The sequence below is a fragment of the Heterocephalus glaber genome, unplaced genomic scaffold (assembly GCF_053883595.1).
Source record: "Heterocephalus glaber isolate CG9 unplaced genomic scaffold, H.glaber_assembly_v1.0 deba00000818, whole genome shotgun sequence".
In the NCBI taxonomy this organism is placed as follows: Eukaryota; Metazoa; Chordata; class Mammalia; order Rodentia; family Bathyergidae; genus Heterocephalus; species Heterocephalus glaber.
The window spans coordinates 17984910-18005277 of NW_028258164.1; the positions used below are offsets into that span (position 1 = coordinate 17984910).

A 20368-nucleotide genomic window follows, 5' to 3' on the forward strand; every position below is an offset into this window, starting at 1 on the left:
CACTGGAGGCTCATCCGAGCTACCGTGCAACACAGGAAGTCGCCGACAGCGAGTGCTCCACAGAACGGCGAGGGAGGCCCACGACACTGAGCCGGAAACCTCCCACACGCAAGAAGGGCAGAACCACCAGGAATCCCACGGTCGGTCGGCTTGGAGAGCTAAGGACACGGTGCGACGCAGACCGCCCGTCACCAGCCCCGCGCTCCTTACCGGCCACCAACTGTCCGCAGCCCGCGAGAATTCGCAGGCGCCGGGACGCGGGCCAAGCCCGCAGTGTGCGCGGGGACGCCGTGACGCAAGAGGCGTCTGGGTCGTCCGCGCCGCGCTCTGGGCGGAGCGCAGCGGGACGAAGAGCATGCGCGCTCAGCTGGCGTTCGGAACGGCCGCGCGGCTCGCTGGGCGGGGCGGGGCGGGGCGGGGCGGGGCGGGGCGGGGCCGGCGACCAGGCGTGCTGAGGAGTGCGCCGACAGCGACAGGAACGCGGGTGCAGTGCGAGGGGTGGGGCGAAGCCTTCGAGCATGCGCACTGACGGTGCGCGCCGAGGCGGTGGGTTGCCAAGACAACCGCCGGCGGACCCGGTGGAGCACCGGCGTTGCTTTCCCGTTGTTGATTCCCTGGCGTTGTGGTGTTTTCGAGCGGGGCGGAGGCAGAGCCGGGCACCGGGTGCGAGCCGTGGATCCCGGTCAGCGCTGCTCGGAGCCGCCGTCCTCCTGGTCAGCGGGTGGGTGTCACAGACCGGGGACTTGCAAGGGTTGAGAAATTAGGTGTGCGACTGTCTTTAACAATGACGGGTTATGGCCATTTCAGTTTTTTAATTTAGTACGTTTGTTAGTTTATCGCCACTTACACACGGTGGTCACTAAGCACCCAGGCACCACAGCGATCTTGTTTGCGACCAAGCCCCGTCTTCTGGGTGATGCTGAGACTTCCGGAGCCCTGTGTGCCTGTGCAGCGAGGCCCTCGACGACGCTGAGCCAGGCTGGGGTTCTGCCCTCCCGCTGCTGCACCCTGAGCTCTCTGAAGAGCCACTCGGTCTCCGTGTATGTCTCGTTTATAAATCGGAGTTGGACTCGATATTTGAAGTTTGCGACAGCTAAATTCCAAAATTTAATGGAGTTACAGGATTTAAAAGGGTCAGTCTTTAAAAACTTACCTTGACAGCTCACAATATAGAAATAACATAAAATCGTAGACTGTAGTGGGCTGATTAATAATTATGAATGTTACTAAAATTAAAGTCTTTAGTATAATGCAAACTACCGAGTTGTGGGCATTTTGTTGTTTTGGGGGAGGTTTTTTGATACCGAGGCAGGCGGTGGAACCACTGAGCTAAATTCCCAGCCATGGGCATTTTGAATGTAGAAAATAATGGGAATATTTAAGTATTTTAATTACATTTACTATTTCCCCGATATAGACTGCTTTGGCAGAATGTTTTTTGTTTGGGCAGAATGTTGTATAGAACCGTACATCTCTTGATGACACAATTAGAAGGGAACAAGGAAAGGAGTACAGTAAACTGCCCTTGCTTCTAAAGGATTCGAGCAGCACTGAGCCTTTTTTATTCCAAACCCAGGGTATTTCATACATGTGCTTTAGTGCACTTACTTCTCTTCCTACACTCTTCACTGAGTTTCTTTATTGGATAATTCAGGACAGATGTTTGTCCCACTGCTGGGGATCACTCCCACAGCCTTGCACATGCAAGGCAAGCACTTTGCCATGGAGCCACATCCTCAGCCCCTGATTCCTTTCTGTCCACCATCATCTCCTGTACTGAGTGTAAGGGTTGAGCACAGGGAGCACTGAGCTTCCCCAGCCCCTTTTTATCTTTGTTATTTGAGACAAGGTCTCACTAAATTGCCCAGGCTGGCTTCGAACTTGCAGTCCTCCTGCCTCAGCTTTCTAAGTAACTGGGATTACAGGTGTGTGCCACTACCCAGCTAAAGCCCTTTGTGTGTGTGTGTGTGTGTTACTGGGAATTGAACCTAGGACTTTTGTACCAAGCAACTCCCTTACCCTTTTTATTTTTTGAGACAGGGTCTTACTAATTTGCCCAGACTGGGCTTAAATTTGCAAGCTGCCTGCCTCAGCTTCCCAGAATGCTTGGATTACAGGCATGTGCCACCATGCCAAGCATCCAATTTTTATGTGTTTGTTATTCATTTCTGTGCTACTGAAGATTGAGTCCATGGCTTCAGGCATGCTAGGCAGGTGCTGTACCACTGTGCTACATCCCCAGCCCTTTTTAGGGTCTTCCTAAATTTGTCTATCTTGGGCTGAAACTTTCGATCATCCTGCCTCAGCTTCTAGAGTAACTGGGATTTCAAGTGTGCTCTACTGTACCTGCTTTTTGTATCCAGTTCTAAAAGTTAGGCCCTCAATACTATATCCTAGATTACTTGAATAACTTTGTTTTTCTCCATTCTAATACACTTTGGACCTTCCCCTTCATAAAATACATCCTTGTCCAAAAATCAAAAAGGCAAATTCCAAATTTTTTCACCAGCTTTGAAAAGAACTGGGGCAAGAATCATTGTTTACAGAATATCTAATGTGTGAAAACTTTCCTTTTAATTTACAAGGTTGTTTTTATTCAATTTGTATAATAACCCTGCAAAGTCGGTATTTATAATGCTTATTTTCTAGGTGAGGAAACAGATGCACGTATGCTAAGTATCTTGCCTCTAAAAGTGGTGGAGCAAAGTTGCCCGACCCTGTGCTGTACAACTGCTTTGGAGACAGAAACGTTATCCACCATTCCTCTTCCACTTTCTTCATGGTTCCTTTCTCCCTGGGATAAAAATATCATGCTGCTCTCCTCAGTGCTCTGCATTCCTTGCCCCTAAACTACTACCTGTGCATTTCCCTCTATTTTTCAAATCTCAGCTTAGATGTTATCTTTAGGAAGTTTTTCATTAACTAGTCTCAGTTCTTTTTGGTCCTATTTTGGTCTGAAATTTTGTTGTACTTATGTATACTGTTATATTTGCTGATAAATTGTTCTCATTTAAAGTATTCCCTCCAACTTTGGTGAAGTGTTAAGGGGCAGGGCTGAGTCAGGTAATAACTGGTTTCAGGTCCTCTCCTTCCTGCAGAATCCAGATGTGAGCTCAGGGCTGCCCTGGAGTAGGCACTGGCCTTGACTTCATTATCAGTCGGACCCTTAATACAAATATTCCTCATAAACTTCATAAAAGATTGTTATGCACGCTCTTTCTGTTGTCTGTGTTTTTACAGTGGAAGATTGAAAGAAATGTGTGTGATGTGGTGATAGAATTCCTCACAACCCACACCACAGCTCTTCCTGATTCAGCATGTTAAGAAACAAGGTACACCCTCCTTCTTGGTTTTACTCATGGAATATATTTTGATTCACACTCTTGAGAGTATAAACTAGTGTGTAACCCTAGGAGCGGACACCACATGTGTGGTCCTGGGCAGTGGGAAGTAGACGAGGAAGAGCCACCCCCACCCCAGCACTGCCTTCAAGCACCTCGTGCCTGGATGATGACTTTTATTTAGGAAAGGTGTTACATTTTCACAAAAAGTACAAACTTAGGTGTAAGATTCTCTTTAATATTTGCCTGGAGTCTAATTTAATTATAGTGAAACAGTATGGATTTGTTTAGGCATGCACAGGTTTATAAGTCATAATGCTTTTATTTATATTATAATTAAGGCTTTAGTAATTAAACGCAAAGATACTCCTCTGTTGTTACCATAAATGATGAGCCTGGGGTTTGCGCTGGTTTAAGCAACAGTGGCTGGGACTTTCTTTAGCATGCAGTTTGGTCAAATGGACCATCAAGTTCTGCTACTAAAGCCCGTTTTCTTCTAAATAATATATTGCTTAATGTTCCTGTAACCAAGACTTCTTTTCCTACTTTTTAGGACCATTCATCACAAAAAGATAACTTAGCAGTCACTGCAGTTGCTTTACAAGATCACATTTTACATGATCTTCATCTTGGGAATCTTTCAGTAGCTGGTCATCCTAAGACAAAGGTACAAAAGAAAGAGAACAGATCAGAGTCTCTAAAAAGAGATGCAAAAGCACTGATAGATACTGGACTTAAAAAAACTCCAAAGGACTCCAAAGTAGAAGATCCAGAAAAGGAATATGTCCTTGATCCCACACCACCACCATTAACTTTAGGTGAGCTAATCTAGCCATGAAGATGTTGAGTTTAATGGTACAGTGTTTGTGGTACAGAACTAATTTGCTTATACACAAAGATAGGCATGTGCTGAAACTGAAAAGTGATAGAGACAATTTGAGCAAGAAAATAAAGATACGTGGTGGTGTCCTTCTATAATCCCAGCACTCTGGGAGGCTGAGGCAGGGAGATTACAAGATGGAGCCCAGCTGAGGCAATTTAGTGACTTAGTGAACTCTTTCTCAAAAAAATTTTTAGGAAGGGCTTTAACTCAGTGAAAAGGCCCTGAGTTCAATCCCCACTACAAACACACACACACACACACACACACACACACATTGAAAATAAGAATAAATAAATGATGGAGAAGAAAAACTCTTATAGTAGAATGACAACTAACTACAGACAGGCAAGCAGCACAGTGATCATCAGTGGATGAGAATCTAGTGGGAAAGTCAGGCTGGATCAGGCTGTGCACACACAGGCTCACAGTGACTCCCCACACCAGTGTCCACTACAAAAGGAAAAGTAGTCACACCGTGGTAACCCTGGGCACGTAGCACCCTAACCAGACAATTAGTGGCTTCACCAGTGGTGACACATGCTGACAAAGAGTGCCCCTGGGTAAAAGGTGTAATGCCACTTCTGTGGCGTTCTTGCCAGAAATACAGAGCTGAACTTAATCATGAGGAAGATCAGACAAACTCAAATTGAGAGGCATTCTACACAATTCCCTGGTAGCAGTCTTCAAAAGTCTCAGGAAAAGCAAAGACCTAGAAACTCCCTGATTATAGGAAGCCAAGGGTATATGAAAACTAAATGTAATGTGTAATCTTAGACCCAGTCTTAATTTAGAAAAGAAAATCATCAGTGAGACAAAGAATGCAATTTGAATAAGGTTCAAAGGTTATGGTAGTCCACCCTATCCATGGGGTGTATGCCCCAGGATTCCCAGTGGATGCCTGAAACCACAGATACACTATACACTGTGTATACACTGTGTATACACAGTTACACTATATATTCTATTCACTCAGATCTATATACACTGTTTTCCTAGACATATATCCCTATCATAAAGTTTAGTTTATAAATCAGACCCTGCAAGAAATTAACAAGAATAACTAATAATAAAATAGGACAGTTACAGCAATGTGCTATGACAGAAGCTGTGCAAATGTGGTCTCTCTCCAACCTTATTGAACCACACTCATCCCTCTTCCTGCAATGATGAGGGAGGATATGGAGCCTGTGTATGGACATGAGGGGCACAGGTACTGGTGACCTTCCCCTGATATGTCAGAGGGAGGGTCATCGGCTTTGGGTGACCCCAGATCATCGAGCTATAACGAGGAGGTCAATAGTTGGATGTCAGGAGCAGACAGTGTTGGTGGTTGGGGAGCTCTGATAGTTAAAATGGTTTTTTGCCAAAACTTTTTGGGATAACAACGTAATAGGAAGTTGTTGAGTCTTTTAACTCCTCAAACTGTTGCTGCCAAAATTGGTATCCTTTGGTGATCCTGTGGGTGATTTTCATGATGCAGTCTATGCAAGCATCATGCTGTCCTTTAATGTCTGTACAGTTTGAATCGCTTTGGCAAATTTTGGAAATGTCCACATTCCATCTTCCTCTCCAGTAGGTGACTCAAGTTCTTCCAGATCCTCATTGTTAACATTTCTCCATGGCCTTTCATATGCTCTTCCACTTCACCCATGTTGGCAAATCCTTCTCCTTAACTTGTCTTGCTGCATGAAGGGTTTTCTTAATGTCTTAGCAGATCCCCAAGAAGCCCTTAAAACCATTAACCACTTCACTCCTAAATTCTTCCAGTAGTTTCTGGTTTTTAACTCACCCAATGCAGCTTCAACAGACGTCACTATGTCAGCACTAGTTAGTGACTTCTAGTACTGCAGTGTTCCAGGTTGTGGTCCATGTTGATTGCTGATCGAATGTGATCACATACCAGGCAGGTATGTGTGGCCATGACACACCAGATGCTGCCCTCATCAGGAGGCCAAGGCAGTGAGGTGTATGTGAAGATGAAAACACAGCTTTGACATTTTCATAGCGAACAGATTCAGGATGGTCAGGTGCATGGTCTGTTATTAATAAGTCTTTAAATTCTAACCCTTCCTCTTCCAAGTATGCTTTCACTTCTGAGATGAAGCGTTGGTAGAACTATCCATACACAAAGTGGCTGTCACCACACTGTGTAGATATAAAGTGGCTGTCACCATGCTTTCTGACTATATATTCCAGGATAACTTCTCAAACAAGGATATGTTTCTTAAAAGTTCAGGATAACTCACTCAACTCACTTGTAAAATTATCTGGCTTGAATCTTTTTTCCCTTTTCTTGGTGGTAGTCAGTTAAGATGCATTTGGCTGCAAGTACAGCATGACCACCCTACAGTGACACAAACCTCAGTAATATGTGTTGTCAGCCACGTTTGCCAGGAACAGCCTCCCTCCACAGCACCACTGTCTAGGGGGCCCCATATGAAACCAGCAAGGGCAGGTTGGAAAAATAGGATTCACTTCACCTGAAATAGGTCACAGGCTAGTTGACGGATGGCAGAGGAGAACAGGTTGCTGTGACCTGCAGAGGTCATGATTTACCAAGTGGAGCCTGTTCTGCCCAGCCTGGTGGTTCTGTCACAGGACCGAGAGGAGCTCTGGTCCTGCCAAGGCTGGGGGTTGACTCGAGTTTTCTGTTTTTTCTTGTGACAGTTTTAATATTAGTACATTTTCCAAGAAGCATTAATCTTATCTAGATTTCCAGGTGTATTTTGGAATATAGGTACCAATTTTACTTTATGATTATTTTTAAATTATGTATGATTATTTCTCTTCTTTTTTAAAGTTTTTTTTCTCTGCTGGGAATGGAAACCAGGGCCTGCGCATGCCAGGCAAGTACTCTACCACTGATCTACATCCCCAACCTCCTTTCTTTTTAATTTACTTTTTGTCTGAATTTTCCTTTCTTTTTAGCTTATGCAGTTTTGTCAGAAATGTTTCTTTTGAGAAAAACTAATTTGGGTTCATACCTAGTATTGATTTTGACTTTGGTTTCTTTTTTGGCTTCTCCTTTCTTTGCATTTCTGCCCTCTTCTTCCTCCTCCTCATTTCCTTTTGTTCTTTAATATTTCTTTTTCCTGTTTTTTTCAGTTAAACACTTAGCCTGTTTGCTTCCAGACATTGATTCCTGGCACTCACAGTTCAAGTAATGTGTTTCTCCCAAACTGTCATTTAGTGCTAGCTCACACTGGCACACTGCACTCTTCTGACCTCTCAGCTTGTGGACCATACCTCTTCACTTTCTTTTTGGTTTTTTTTTTAAGCTTCAGTGATTGAGTCACATGGGTTGCACATCCATAATCCAAAAGCCCAAAATCCAAAACATTTTGGGTACAAACATGATAGGATTTTAGATTTTGGATTTCCAGAATAGCGAAAGTCTGTGCTGATAAAGTCTATGCAAATACTACAAAATAAAAAATAAATAAATTAATTAAAAAAACCTAAAATGCTTCTGATCCCAGACATTTTGGATAAGGGTACTCAACTTGTACCTATTTTAGTTTTCAGGTACAGTTATTGTTTGGGACTTGCCTTTAAAGTTCTGCTTTTGGGGCCAGGGATTTAGCTCAGTGGTTTTGCTGCCTGCTGTGCAAGCACAAGGACCCAAGTTCGATCCCCGGTACCAAAAAAAATAAATAAATAAAGTTCTGCTTTTGTTGTTGCTATTTTAAAATACACTGTTTATTTTAAAATAATTTTAGATTTACAGAAGAGATGCAAAAGTGGTCCAGACTTCCCTGGGGCTGACATTTTACTTTATCTATTTTACACTTCCCTTCCTTTCCTGTTGACTACAGTCTAGACTGGGGTTAGCTACCTTTCTCATGGTGCCTGTCATGCACCAGGATCCAGCCCAGGTGACATGGTGACAGTTTCTCGTGACCTGGGCCATGGACACCTGGCCAGGTAGTCTGTGGAATGCCCCTCATTGTGGGTTGTCTGATGTTTCTCTCATGGTGAGGCTGGGGTTCCTCTCAGGTTCTGTCAGGTGCATGATGACCTCTCCCTGCTGACACTGACCATGATCCCTGGCTAGTGGGCACCTGCAAAGCCATGTTTTCTCCTTTCCACCTCTTCCTGGGGAGCAGTTCTTTACATCCAGCCCACAAGATGAGCAGCAGAGAAGGCATCAAGCTCACTCTTAGAAGAGAAAATGTCTACGTACAGTGATAACTTTGTTGTTGAATGGTTCCCAACTTGAACTTTCCACTACTTGAACAGCAAGTTTGAAAAAAATCTGCTTGGTCTTCATAACTTTGCTTAATAGTCAAACCAAAAGTCTGTCTTGAAAAAACGTGTATGGGCCAAGAGTGAGTCACACATTACATCTCACCACAGGCACAAAGAGGTGACACTTCAACCTAAGTGCCGCTCTCACTCAGGCAACATATAGTTCTTGTGTTAGTGCATTAAAACATTCCTCATTGTGCTCTATCTTGTGTGTGCTTTATTTGCATAAAATATCTTAACCAGGGCTCCAAAGAAAGCTAGTGATACCAGCAGTGAAGCTAAGAGGAAAACTGAGAACCATGATAGAGTTAAAGAAATCATTGAGAAATTTGTTAAAGTCTTGGAAAAATGAATTTATAAGTGTAATTTTGGAGGCTCAAAACTAATTATTTGGTTTTCCATTCTTTCTTATGGGAAAAACATGTTTCGTTCTCAAACTTTTCAGTATTTGCTTATGAATTTGGAACAAATTGAGTTCAACAATTGAGGCATCACTGTTTTATAAGGAATTCTTCCCTATGACAAATGTCTCCTCTCCCCATTGATTCATTTATCCAGTCATTTGTACCAGTAAGTTCTGTGTGCACTGACTTCATGCTTTGGCTTATATCCAGCACCGTCACTATTACTTTCTTCTTGTGATCAGTACATCTTTGGCCATTGGCTCTTTCAGGTTAGTCCCTATTTTTTATTTTTGCGCACTTCCTTTTTATTCCATGACAAGATCCCAGGCATGAATGTGCTCTGTTCCCTGTCCCAGCCCTGGAATCAGCATTTCACCGTGGAGCCACATGCCCTCACTGGAGCGTGTGGTCCCGGAACTAGGTGCTGGGTGTGCTGCCAGGACTGATGGCGGTTGGAGAGCACAGCAGTCTCCACTCAGCATGGTCATGTCTCTGTGCTTCCTCTGGTTCTCACATCTCGGTTGGACAATTACAGACAAGGCTCAGTTTAGGTGACAGGAAGAACAGGTGCTAGAAGTGGAGTCTGCGGCAAGTCCTAGGGAGGCCTGGCCTTTCGAGGGCTGATGTCCACTGTCACTCTAGCCAGATCTTGCACCTTGACGCACCTCACCACCTCTCGGGTTCCTACCTCCACTTCTTTTTCCTCCATCTGGAAACATCTCCCCCACCCTGTAATCTCTGCACCCTGCCATCTCCATTCCATGTTACTATGGTAAAGTAACCTTTGGCTTATTTTCTTCAAATTTCACTCTCCATTTTCTGTTTACTGTGAGTGTGTGGGGGTGGGGTGGTGGTAACTGGGGGTTAAATTCAGGACTTTTACGCTGAGCTACATCCCCAGCCCTTTGTTTTGTTTTGAGACAAGGTCTTGTTGAATTGCCCAGATTCGGCCTGCCTTTTGATCTCCCTGACTCAGTCTCCCAGAGTACTGGGATTACCGGTGTGTGCCGCTGTCCCCAGCTCTGCTTACTTTCTGCAAAGTCTATGTTTCATATGTCCAAATGCCCAGGTTGATCCCCTCACATCCTATCTTCTGGTGTTTTTTGTTTTTTGTTTTTTGGGTTGTTGTTGGGGTTTTTTTTGCCTACTTCCTAGACTCAGATACTGCTGAACTGAGAAATTTATCCTGATAGAAGTGTCACATCAAAGGGATTTTGTGGCAGGGAAGACAGATGATTACTGTGCACTTCATAAGGGTCACGGGTGGCAGAAGCAAGATAAAGTAGAAGAAGGAAGTGCTGAAGGCTGATAGTTAAATCATGCGAGAAACAATGAGGAAATTTTTGAAAACTTAGTATTGAGTTTTTCCTTCTGTATTGAGTATCAGTTCTGCTTGCCTTACAGAATTTTTGTGAATGTTAAATGAGATATGGGGGTATTTGTAAATAAATCCATAAATTATTATTGAAATGTAAAGTATTACCGCCGACTTCCATGTCTCTGTAGGAAAATAGCATTCTATATTTTACAAAGCAATATAGGAGCTATAAATGTGCCCCTTGAATACTTGGTAGCAGATAGTGCTGTTAACATCACAGATGAGTCCCAATTCCACTCACACTGCTGTCTGCTCTGCAGCACAGAAGCTGGGCCTCTTTGCACCTCCCCCGCCACCACTGTCACCAGCTGAGTGGGAGAGAGTGAAGCAGAGGTCCGTCCTGCATGGTGACTCCGAGCTGCCGTGCCCCATATGCAAAGAAGACTTCAAGCTCCACCCACAGGTGCTGAGCATGCAGAGGGCTTGGGTCGCGGGTTTGTGTGAAGATGCAGGGCTGGGCAGAGCTGAGGACACCAGGCCTCTGCTTTCCCGGTGTAGTCCCCCAAGTCACCCCCTCATCCTTACATGTTGATCTTCACCCGTGAGAGTGTGCATGTGAAGGAGCCAGACACCCTGGTCCAGCAGTCGGTTCTGGTGCCTCAAGACCGCAGCCAGAGGATGTAGTGAAGCATCTGAGGCCCAGCGCATGAAGGGTGAACGAACACAAAAGGGGTTTTATGAATTTCATCATAAAAGAGAAGAAAAACAATGTTTGAATATCTGAAAGATTTTGTGACAGAATTCTTAGGTCTTTTCAACTTTATTTGTGAAACTACAGTAGTAGATCAGTGATGCTGGTTTCATAGACAAAATGTGACCTACGGCCAGGGTCTGCTTCTGTGCATCCTCCACCTGACTAAACTGTCATCTCTGGGGAGTGAGAGACACCATGTCCTCACATTTTCTTGGTGTTAACGGTTGCCTCATGACCGTTTTCTTCAGTGTGTAGCATGATGCTCCCTGAACTGTGCACTGAGAGACCAGCTGAGAAACACAGCAAACATAGTTAGATCCAGCCTAAGGACCCTAGGCTTTACTGACACCTTGGCCTGAACCTCTCAAATTTAATTTTTTTCAAGAAGTTTCATTATCATTAGACCTGTTTGTTACTAATGTAAATTTACAGGTGATTTGGAACATGCTTATTATCTTTCAGTTCTCTGTAGAACCTAATCTTGCCTATGTGAGGGTTAGGTGCTTTGGAAAGACTGTACCCTCGAACCACAGAATTGCCACCTAAGATAGTTTATAATTTAGTGCCTTAGTGTAACAACAGAGTTAATAAAGCCACAGGGAATCTTCCTGGCCTCAGCAACCTCTTAATTACCCCATAAACATCAACCTGATTATTTGCATGAAGAATGAAAGCTTGACTGTCTTATGGGGTGTCAGGGTTCATCTTGCATGACATTTCTTCCATTCTGTTTTTTCTGTTTCTCATTAGATTCTATTGTTGTTTGCTTGTAGATATTAACACTTTTCCATTTTTTTCATTTCTATTTATTTTTTCCAAGTTAGATCTTCCCTTAGTTAAAAACAATAGTTGGCGGGCTAGGGATTTAGCTCAGAGGTTCCGCCACCTGCCTCATAAGGGCAAGGTCCCGAGTTCGATCCCCAGTACCAAAAAAAAAAAAGACAATGGTTGGCTTGGCATGGTGGCACACTCCTGTTATCCCAGCAACTCTGAAGGCTGAGGCAGGAGGATCACAAGTTCAAGGCCAGCCTGGGCAACTTAACAATACCCTGTCTCAAAATTTAAAAAATTAAAAGGATTAGGATATAGCTTAATAATAGAACATCCCTGAGTTCAATCCCCAGTACCACCCAAAGTGGGGCGGGGGCAGGCTTTGAAATGAACAAAGCCCTGAAAAGGATATTCACTCCATATTTCTCTACTGCTTCTCCCACAGCCCCTGTGGACCAGCCCTTCCCCTTCCCTACCTGCTCCCGCCTACCTGGAAGTACACCTATTCCATCACAGCCTCCCCTTTTAACAACTCAGTCTCACACTTGCTGTATTTATTTGGGCTGTGGGTTGGTGGTGTTACTTCACTGTTGAGCTGACACACTCATGCTGTACTAAACTGAAACAAAACATGGTGTAAACATCAAAGCAATCCGTCTGTTTCTTTAATGTTTCAAAGCAACAGCACAGCTTCCTTCCCAGCACGCAGCAGGCCCTGCTGGCAGGTGCCCCTGACCGGACCCTCTGTCTCCCGCAGGTGCTGCTGTCTTGCTCCCACGTGTTCCACAGGGTGAGTTGCTAGCCCACATCACCCCACTAGGGCCCAGGCCCACTCATCTTAAAGTCTCCACCAGGAGGGCCATTCAGTTCAACCCTAATCACCATGCATAGTTAGAAATAGGACTGTAGGCTACAGGCACGCTCATCCTGTTTTGAAAATCATGAATTTCAGGTGACAAAGGCAGCCCAGCTGTTTGTCTAGCGGACTGTTGTTAGTAATGCACATCAAAGCGCCGCTCACTTAATTCCTGTTGCATCTGTAGGCAGCGTGCACACGCGCGCCCTCCCTCCACACCAGTTCAGCTCAGAAGTTTTTGATGTCCCTGCATGTATATTCTTGTAAAAAATCATTTTTGGAACGGGTTTCACGAAGAAGGTGTTAACATCTGATGAAACTCCTTCACTTCATAATCCAAATTGGACTAAGTCTCATAATTATGAGAGAAAAGAGCACTATAATTACATTAGAAGTAAAAATGTTGTTTATAAGTAATTACTCATAAAATTCTAAGTGAAATCTTTTTCTTCAGGCATGCCTTCAGGCTTTTGAAAAGTTCACAAATAAGAAAACCTGTCCTCTCTGTAGAAGGAACCAGTATCAAACCCGGGTGATCCATGATGGAGCCCGCCTGTTCAGAGCCAAGTGTGCCGCCAGGTGGGTGAGCCAGCCTGGCTGGCCTGGCTCCCAGGGAGGGAGATGACCGGGCTCAGTGGGCCCTGTTGTCTCCCCAGGGCCTGGCAGCACAGGGCTTGTGGAAGCCTTGAAATGTCTGTTAAAATAGAGCCATCATGAGGTAGTCACTTTCAACTGTCTATTTTAGAATCCAAGCCTGCTGGAGAGGATACATTGTTAGAAAGTGGTACCAAGGCCTGAGAAAAGCTATACCTCCCACTGATGCCAAGCTACGGAAGAAATTCTTTGAAGAAAAGGTCAGTAAAGATCACAGATTCTCCAGTCTCTAGGTGGAAGTGGTCATTTGGGGTCAGTAAGACTTTAAGACATAACTTCAGTTTTAGGGTTCTTAGAAGGGTCAAGAGGCTACCAGAACTCCTGTGTCACTCACTGGCCTCCAACCTCAGTTCATAAAGTGATAATATGGTCAATTCAAAGCAACTTTTGTTTGGTCATTGTGGGGCTTGAGTGTCCCATCCCAAGCTGGCTGCAGTGCAGGTGCCTGAGTGAGGCCTGGTGCAGCATGCGTGTGGGGGACTGCATGCATCCAGGCCATGTGGGGTCCCAGATGAAAGCAGTAGAGAGCTTCCTTCTCTGCCCTTGCTTTTTACCACTTCCTGTCTTTTGACCTTCACTTCTTGGGGGCGCTTATTCAATAATTCCCCATGATTTACCTCAGGCGTGGCAGAGTGTGAGGAGCCAGCAAGACCTGGGGTCAGATCTCCCCTGCCTTCTTAGCTTGGTGGCACCAGGAATGGCACCTGTTCTGAGGCCTTCTGCTTTGTCTGTGCTGTGACAGAATCATTTCTGCCCTGCATTGTGGGTCTAAGAACCAGACAGAGTCTTTATAGAGGCCTAGCACACAGTGGGAGCTAAAAATATGAATATATTATTCAAGTTAATGTTCATGTAAACCATTTCAGATTTATCAGTATCCCATGATTTATGTTTTATACCAGCACTGTGATGTCCTGACGTAGCGTCCAGTCACCAAGTTGCAACTCCTCATTGTCACACTGTCCTGTAATCATTCTCTGTGCAAGTCCATTTACATGGTCAGCTGCGTTTTACTGAATGTTGACCTTTTAGGCTAAACTCCCACTTGGGATCTTAAGCAACAGGAAGCTCTCCGCCACCGTCCATGGCAGCCCTATCACTCTGCAGGGATTCTCCCTCAGCCTCAGGCACAGGCAGGAGGGACTGAGCCTGTGTTCACCCCAAAAGGTTCTGCAGACCATACACCTTTCTCCAAGGGCAGTTTGAGTCACTGCGTCTTCACATGCTCCCCAGGAGGCGGCCTCTGCCAGCTGTCTCACAACAACTCAGGCGTTCTGAAAGAAGTGGGCAAGGCTGGACTGTAAAGCAGTAGGATTGTTTTAATACCCTTCCTGGTCACTTAAGTAATGTAGTCCTAAGCATGTGTAAAAGCCCATCAGGACATTGGCATATTGTGATGCCATGCCACCTTAGATTTAAAGCAAAATATGCGAGTTTCCCTCAAGAGTAGAACAACAGTAAGTGCATCATGGGCAAAAGCCTGAAATACTGCAGGTTGAGGGTCTGAGAAGTAGAGCCAGTGGGTGGCAAGTGTGAAAGGCCAAGGTAGACACAGGAGACGCCCTCCCTCCCTAGCCTAGGCTTCTGCCTATCCAAGGTAAGCAGAGGTAAAGAGGCCAGGCTGTGGACAGAGTCGGAAAAGCTATATGTAAATAAGAAAAAATAAGGCTCTCCAAGTCCTTGGTGGCCTTCATGGTTGAACTGGGAACAAAGGATATGTAGGGAAGGTAGAGTTCTAGTGAAGGTCTCCTCCTGGTCCTGTTTACTATGAGTCCTGCAAAAAAAGCTTCCACTTTCCTACTGTTACAGTATGGATCTAAAATGCTCCCCAAATTAATTAATTAATTAATTATCCCCCAAAAGTCTCATGTCCAGAGGAGGCAGGTCACTGAGGCATGGCCTGGAAGGCTTTGTTCTTGTTCTTAGGTCTTTTCTTTGCTCTCTGCTTCCTGGCTCCCATGGCATGAGCAGTGTTTCTCTACTAAGCCTTTTCACCATGCTGTTTCTACCTTAAGCCAGCCAATCATGGACTAAACCACTGAAACTATAACCCAAAATAATAAACCTCTCCTCCTTTTCTCTTTTAAATATTAAATTCTTTTATTGGTACATTGTAGGTATACAACACAATTACATTTCTCATTGGGAACTGGACCTTTACATGATGCATCTTGGTTCTTATTTTTTCCCCATTCCTAGCCCTCCCTTCATGCCCTCCACCCTTCCCTATTTACAAAAACTTTATTTCCATTTTTTCCATTTCTCATCATTTTTCCTTTCCCTTCTTTTCTTTCCCCTGCCCTTCCCACTACCCCTACCCCTTTGGACCTTTTCTTCCTATTTTACATTATCGATTATTCATTCTAATCATTGGTACATTTTAGGTATACAACATAATGACATTCATCATTGGAAATTTGCACCTTTACATAGTCTCTCTTGGTTCTTATTTTTCACCCTTGCCCAGCCCTCCCTTCAACCCCTCCAGTCCTCCCTATTTACAAAGATTTTCTTCCTATTTTTCCATTTTCTCATATTAATCCCATTCCCTTCTACCCTTTCCCCAGCCCTCCCACTTCCTTCCCCTTTGTCCCTTTTCTTCCTATTTCACATTACCTATTACACATTTAGTCCTTATTTACACTTTCAGTTTCTCACACCAGAGAAACTATTCGGTATTTACACATGTGTGTCCTATTTCTTTCACTTAAGAGTATCGCCTCAATGGGCATCCACTTAGCTATAAATGTCTCTAATTTCTCATTTTTCATGGCTGAGTAGTACTCCATTTTATAAAAAACACATTTTCTTTATCCAGTCTCCAGTTGATGGGCATTTGGGCTGTTTCCAAGTTTTAGCTATTACAAACTGCACTGCTATGAACATGGGGGCACATATATCACTGTGGTATGATTCTTTTAATTCTTTGGGGAAGATCCTCAGCAGTGGAATAGCAGGGTCAAATGGGACTTCCAGTCCTAGTTCTTTGAGGTATCTCCATACTGATTTCCACAGTGCTTGCACCAGTCTACACTCCCACCAGCAGTGGAACAGGGTTCCTCTTTCCCCACAGCCCCACCAGCATTTGTTATTGGTTGATCTAAATATTAAAATAGAAACTCTGAACCAGTTGGAACAGAGGTTAGGTAGAACCCTTGAAGACATCGGTGTAGGAAAAGATTTTATGAACAAAACCTCAGTTGCCCGTGAACTTGAACAAACAATCAACAAGTGGGATTTCTTCTTATTAAAAGGCTTCTGCACAGCAAGAGAAACCACCAGCAGTGTGAAGAGACAACCCACAATGTGGGAAAAAATCTTCACTTGCTCTTCCTCAGACAAAAGTCTACTATCTCGAATCTATAAAGAACTTAAAAAGATCAGACCTCCCAAATTTAAAGACCCAATCCGAAAATGGGCATCTAAAATGAACAGACATTTCTCAGACAAAGAAGTAGAAGTAGCAAATAAATACATGAAAAAATGTTCAACATCACTGGTCATTCGAGAGATGCAAATGAAAACAATGCTGAGATTTCACTTCACTCCAGAAAGAATGGCTGCTAGCAAGAAATCAACCAATAACAAATGCTGGTGGGGCTGTGGGGAAAGAGGAACCCTGCTCCACTGCTGGTGGGAGTGTAGACTGCTGCAAGCACTGTGGAAATCAGTATGGCGATACCTCAAAGAACTAGGACTGGAAGTCCCATTTGACCCTGCTATTCCACTGCTGAGGATCTTCCCCAAAGAATTAAAAGAATCATACCACAGTGATATATGTGCCCCCATGTTCATAGCAGCACAGTTTGTAATAGCTAAAACTTGGAAACAGCCCAAATGCCCATCAACTGGAGACTGGATCAAGAAAATGTGGTTTTTTAATAAAATGGAGTACTACTCAGCCATAAAAAATGAGAAATTAGACACCAAACTGAGGTCCCCAGTCGCATGGAACACACGCCGAATCAGCCCACTGCAGACAGGCAGCCACCTGATTCGATACTACAAAGATGCAGAGGACGCCAGACCACAAGGCCAAGGTACTGAGTCCCACTGTTCCCGGTCCAGAGGAAGGGGCTTACCAGTCACCATCTCTCCCGCTGCTCCCAGCCCAGAGGAAAGGGCCTTTGGACCACCTTCTGTCCCACTGCTCCTGGCCCAGAGGAAGGGGCTTCCGGGCCACCATCCCTCCGGCTGCTCCCAGCCCACAGGAAAGGGCTTTTGGGTCACCATCCCTAACGCTGCTCCCGGCCCCTGTCCCACCTCTCCCAGCTCAGAGGAGGTAATCTGGGCAGGTGCTAACAGCCCCCCGCCCCAGTCGAAATGAGAAAACACATAAATAAGTCTCAAAAGCAGACTTCCAGATCACCTACAGCAACCCCAAAGGGAAATGAGATGGAACACTGGGATACTCAACCACCTGGACCCACTGAACTGGAAACAAAAGGGGATCTGGAAAAAATGAAATCACAAATAATTTCTCAGATAACAGGAGAAATTGTGCCCCTAGTGCAAGACATGAGTAATAAATCTAGAGAGGAGCTCAGGAACATGATGGAATCCCAACATAAGAAACAAATGGAATCCATAAAACAGATGCAAATAGATTTCCAGGACATGAAAAACTCCATTGAAAGTCTACACAGCAGAATGAGCCAATGTGAAGACAGAATTTCAGATATAGAAGATAAGATTGCAATTAGTGACCAGGAAAAGAAAAATTGCTTCAAAATTATAAGGAAACATGAGAAATCAATCCAGCAGCTGCTAGATGATGCAAAAAAGAATAACATAAGACTGATTGGGCTCAATGAAGAAACAGGAGAGAGTGCAGATGACATAAAAAATCTCTTCACAGAAATAATGGTAGAAAACTTCCCAAGCAGGGGAAAAGAGCTTGACATACAGATAAGTGAGGCATATAGGACTCCAAATAGCCTTGATCAAAAAAATCTACACATAGGCATATAATTGTTAAGATTCCAGAAACACAACAGAAGAACAAAGTTCTCCAAGCAGTCAGAGAAAAGAAACAAGTCACATACATAGGAAAGCCCATCAGAATCACAGCAGACTTCTCAACACAAACCATCAAGGCAAGAAGAGCTTGGAATGACTTATTCCAAGCCCTAAAAGAAAACAGCCTCCAACCCAGGTTGATGTACCCTGCAAAACTATCTTTCAAAATGGATGGAGAAATAAGATACTTTCATGACAAAGAGCACCTTAGGAACTTCGTGACTACCAAACCAGCACTCCAAAGAATTTTACACAATATCATAGGAACAGACATTGAGGATCACAACCCCAGGAAGCAAAGCAGAATGAACCCATCTGGCATGACAAGAAATTAAATGGAAAGGAGGAGAACCCAACAAAAAGAAAAAGTCATAGCAATGACAAGTCAATACGTTTCAGTTATAACCATCAACGTTAATGGTCTCAATTCACCAATCAAAAGAAATAGAGTGGCAGAATGGGTCAAGAAGCAAAATCCAACAATATGCTGCATACAAGAAACACACTTAATTCAAAAGGAAACTCATAGACTGAAAGTTAAAGGGTGGAAAACAATACTCCATGTGACAGGAACCCGAAAAAAAGCAGGAGTAGCTATTCTCTTGGCAGATCAAGTAGATTTCAAACCAACACTGATTAAGAGAGATGAAGAAGGACACTACATCCTTGTAAAGGGAAGAATCCAAGAGGAAGAGATGACAATCATAAATATCTATGGACCAAACACTAGTGCACCCAACTATATAAAACAAATACTAACGGACATGAAAAGTCATATATGCACTAATACAATTGTAGTGGGGGACCTCAACACCCCACTGTCACAAATAGATAGATCAATTAGACTAAAAATAAGTAATGAAATACTAGAACTCAATCGAACTCTTGAACAAATGAACTTAATAGATGTTTACAGAGTCTTCCACCCCACAAAATCAGAATACACATTCTTCTCAGCTGCACATGGGTCATTCTCCAAAATAGACCACATACTCACACATAGAACACGTTTAAGTAAGTGCAAAAGAATTGAAGTTATCCCCTGTGTATTATCAGATCATAGTGCGATGAAATTTGAGATCCATAGCAAAAGAAACTCAAAAAATTTCATAAACACATGGAAATTGAACAACACACTTCTGAATAACCAATGGATCACAGAGGAAATTAAAGAAGAAATCAGACAGTTCCTTCAATTAAATGACAATGACAATACAACATATTAGAATCTATGGAACACAATGAAAGCTGTCTTACGAGGGAAATTCATAGCAGTGAATACACATATTAGGAAAACAGAACAATCTCAATTAAACAACCTGATGCTGAACTTCAAGCTTGTAGAAAAAAAAGAGCAGGACAACCCCAAAGCTCATACAAGGGAGGAAATTATAAAGATCAGAGGAGAAATCAATGCAATGGAGACTAAGAGAACGATACAAAAAGTCACTGAAGCCAAGAGTTGGTTCTTCGAAAGAATCAACAAAATTGACAAACCCTTAGCCAACCTTGTCAGAAAAAGGAAAGAAAAGGCCCAAATCCATGCAATTAGGAATGAAAAGGGTGAAATGACAACAGACCCAGCAGAAATCCAGAGGATCATCAGTACCTACTTCCAGAACCTATACGCCAATAAGATGGACAACACAGAAGAAATGGACAGATTCCTAGATACATATGAATTGCCAAAGTTGAACAAAGAAGACCTAAAAATTCTGAACAACCCAATATCAACCAATGAAATTGAAAATGTAATTAAAACCTTATCAACTAAGAAAAGCCCGGGCCCAGATGGCTTCACTGCTGAATTCTACAAGACATTTAGAGAGGAACTGCTGCCACTACTGTTTAAACTCTTCAATGAAATTGAAAGGGAAGCAATACTCCCAAATTCATTCCTGGAAGCAAGCATCACCTTGATCCCCAAAGCAGAGAAAGACCCAACTGAAAAAGAGAACTATAGGCCAATCTCACTAATGAACATAGATGCAAAAATCCTTAATAAGATACTGGCAAATAGAATGCAGAAGATCATTAAGAAGATCATACACCCTGATCAAGTGGGATTCATCCCAGGGATGCAGGGATGGTTCAATATATGAAAATCAATCAATGTAATA

General features: G+C 43.6%; 1 protein-coding gene across 7 annotated transcripts in view; it reads left to right on the forward strand.

Annotated features, from left to right (window-relative positions):
• Positions 1–493: 493 nt before the first annotated feature.
• Positions 494–20368, forward strand: part of Rnf32 (ring finger protein 32) — a 34970-nt gene continuing 15095 nt past the window's right edge. The window contains exons 1-8 of one of the 7 annotated variants that reach the window (XM_087207841.1): positions 513–721; positions 3241–3332; positions 3895–4008; positions 7025–7070; positions 10515–10657; positions 12399–12509; positions 13030–13154; positions 13321–13429. In XM_087207841.1, coding sequence (XP_087063967.1) covers positions 3318–3332; positions 3895–4008; positions 7025–7070; positions 10515–10657; positions 12399–12509; positions 13030–13154; positions 13321–13429 — 663 coding nt within the window. In that variant the 5' untranslated portion in view covers positions 513–721; positions 3241–3317. The other 6 variants (XM_087207842.1, XM_021240889.2, XM_004860332.3 and 3 more) reach the window with 6 other exon arrangements.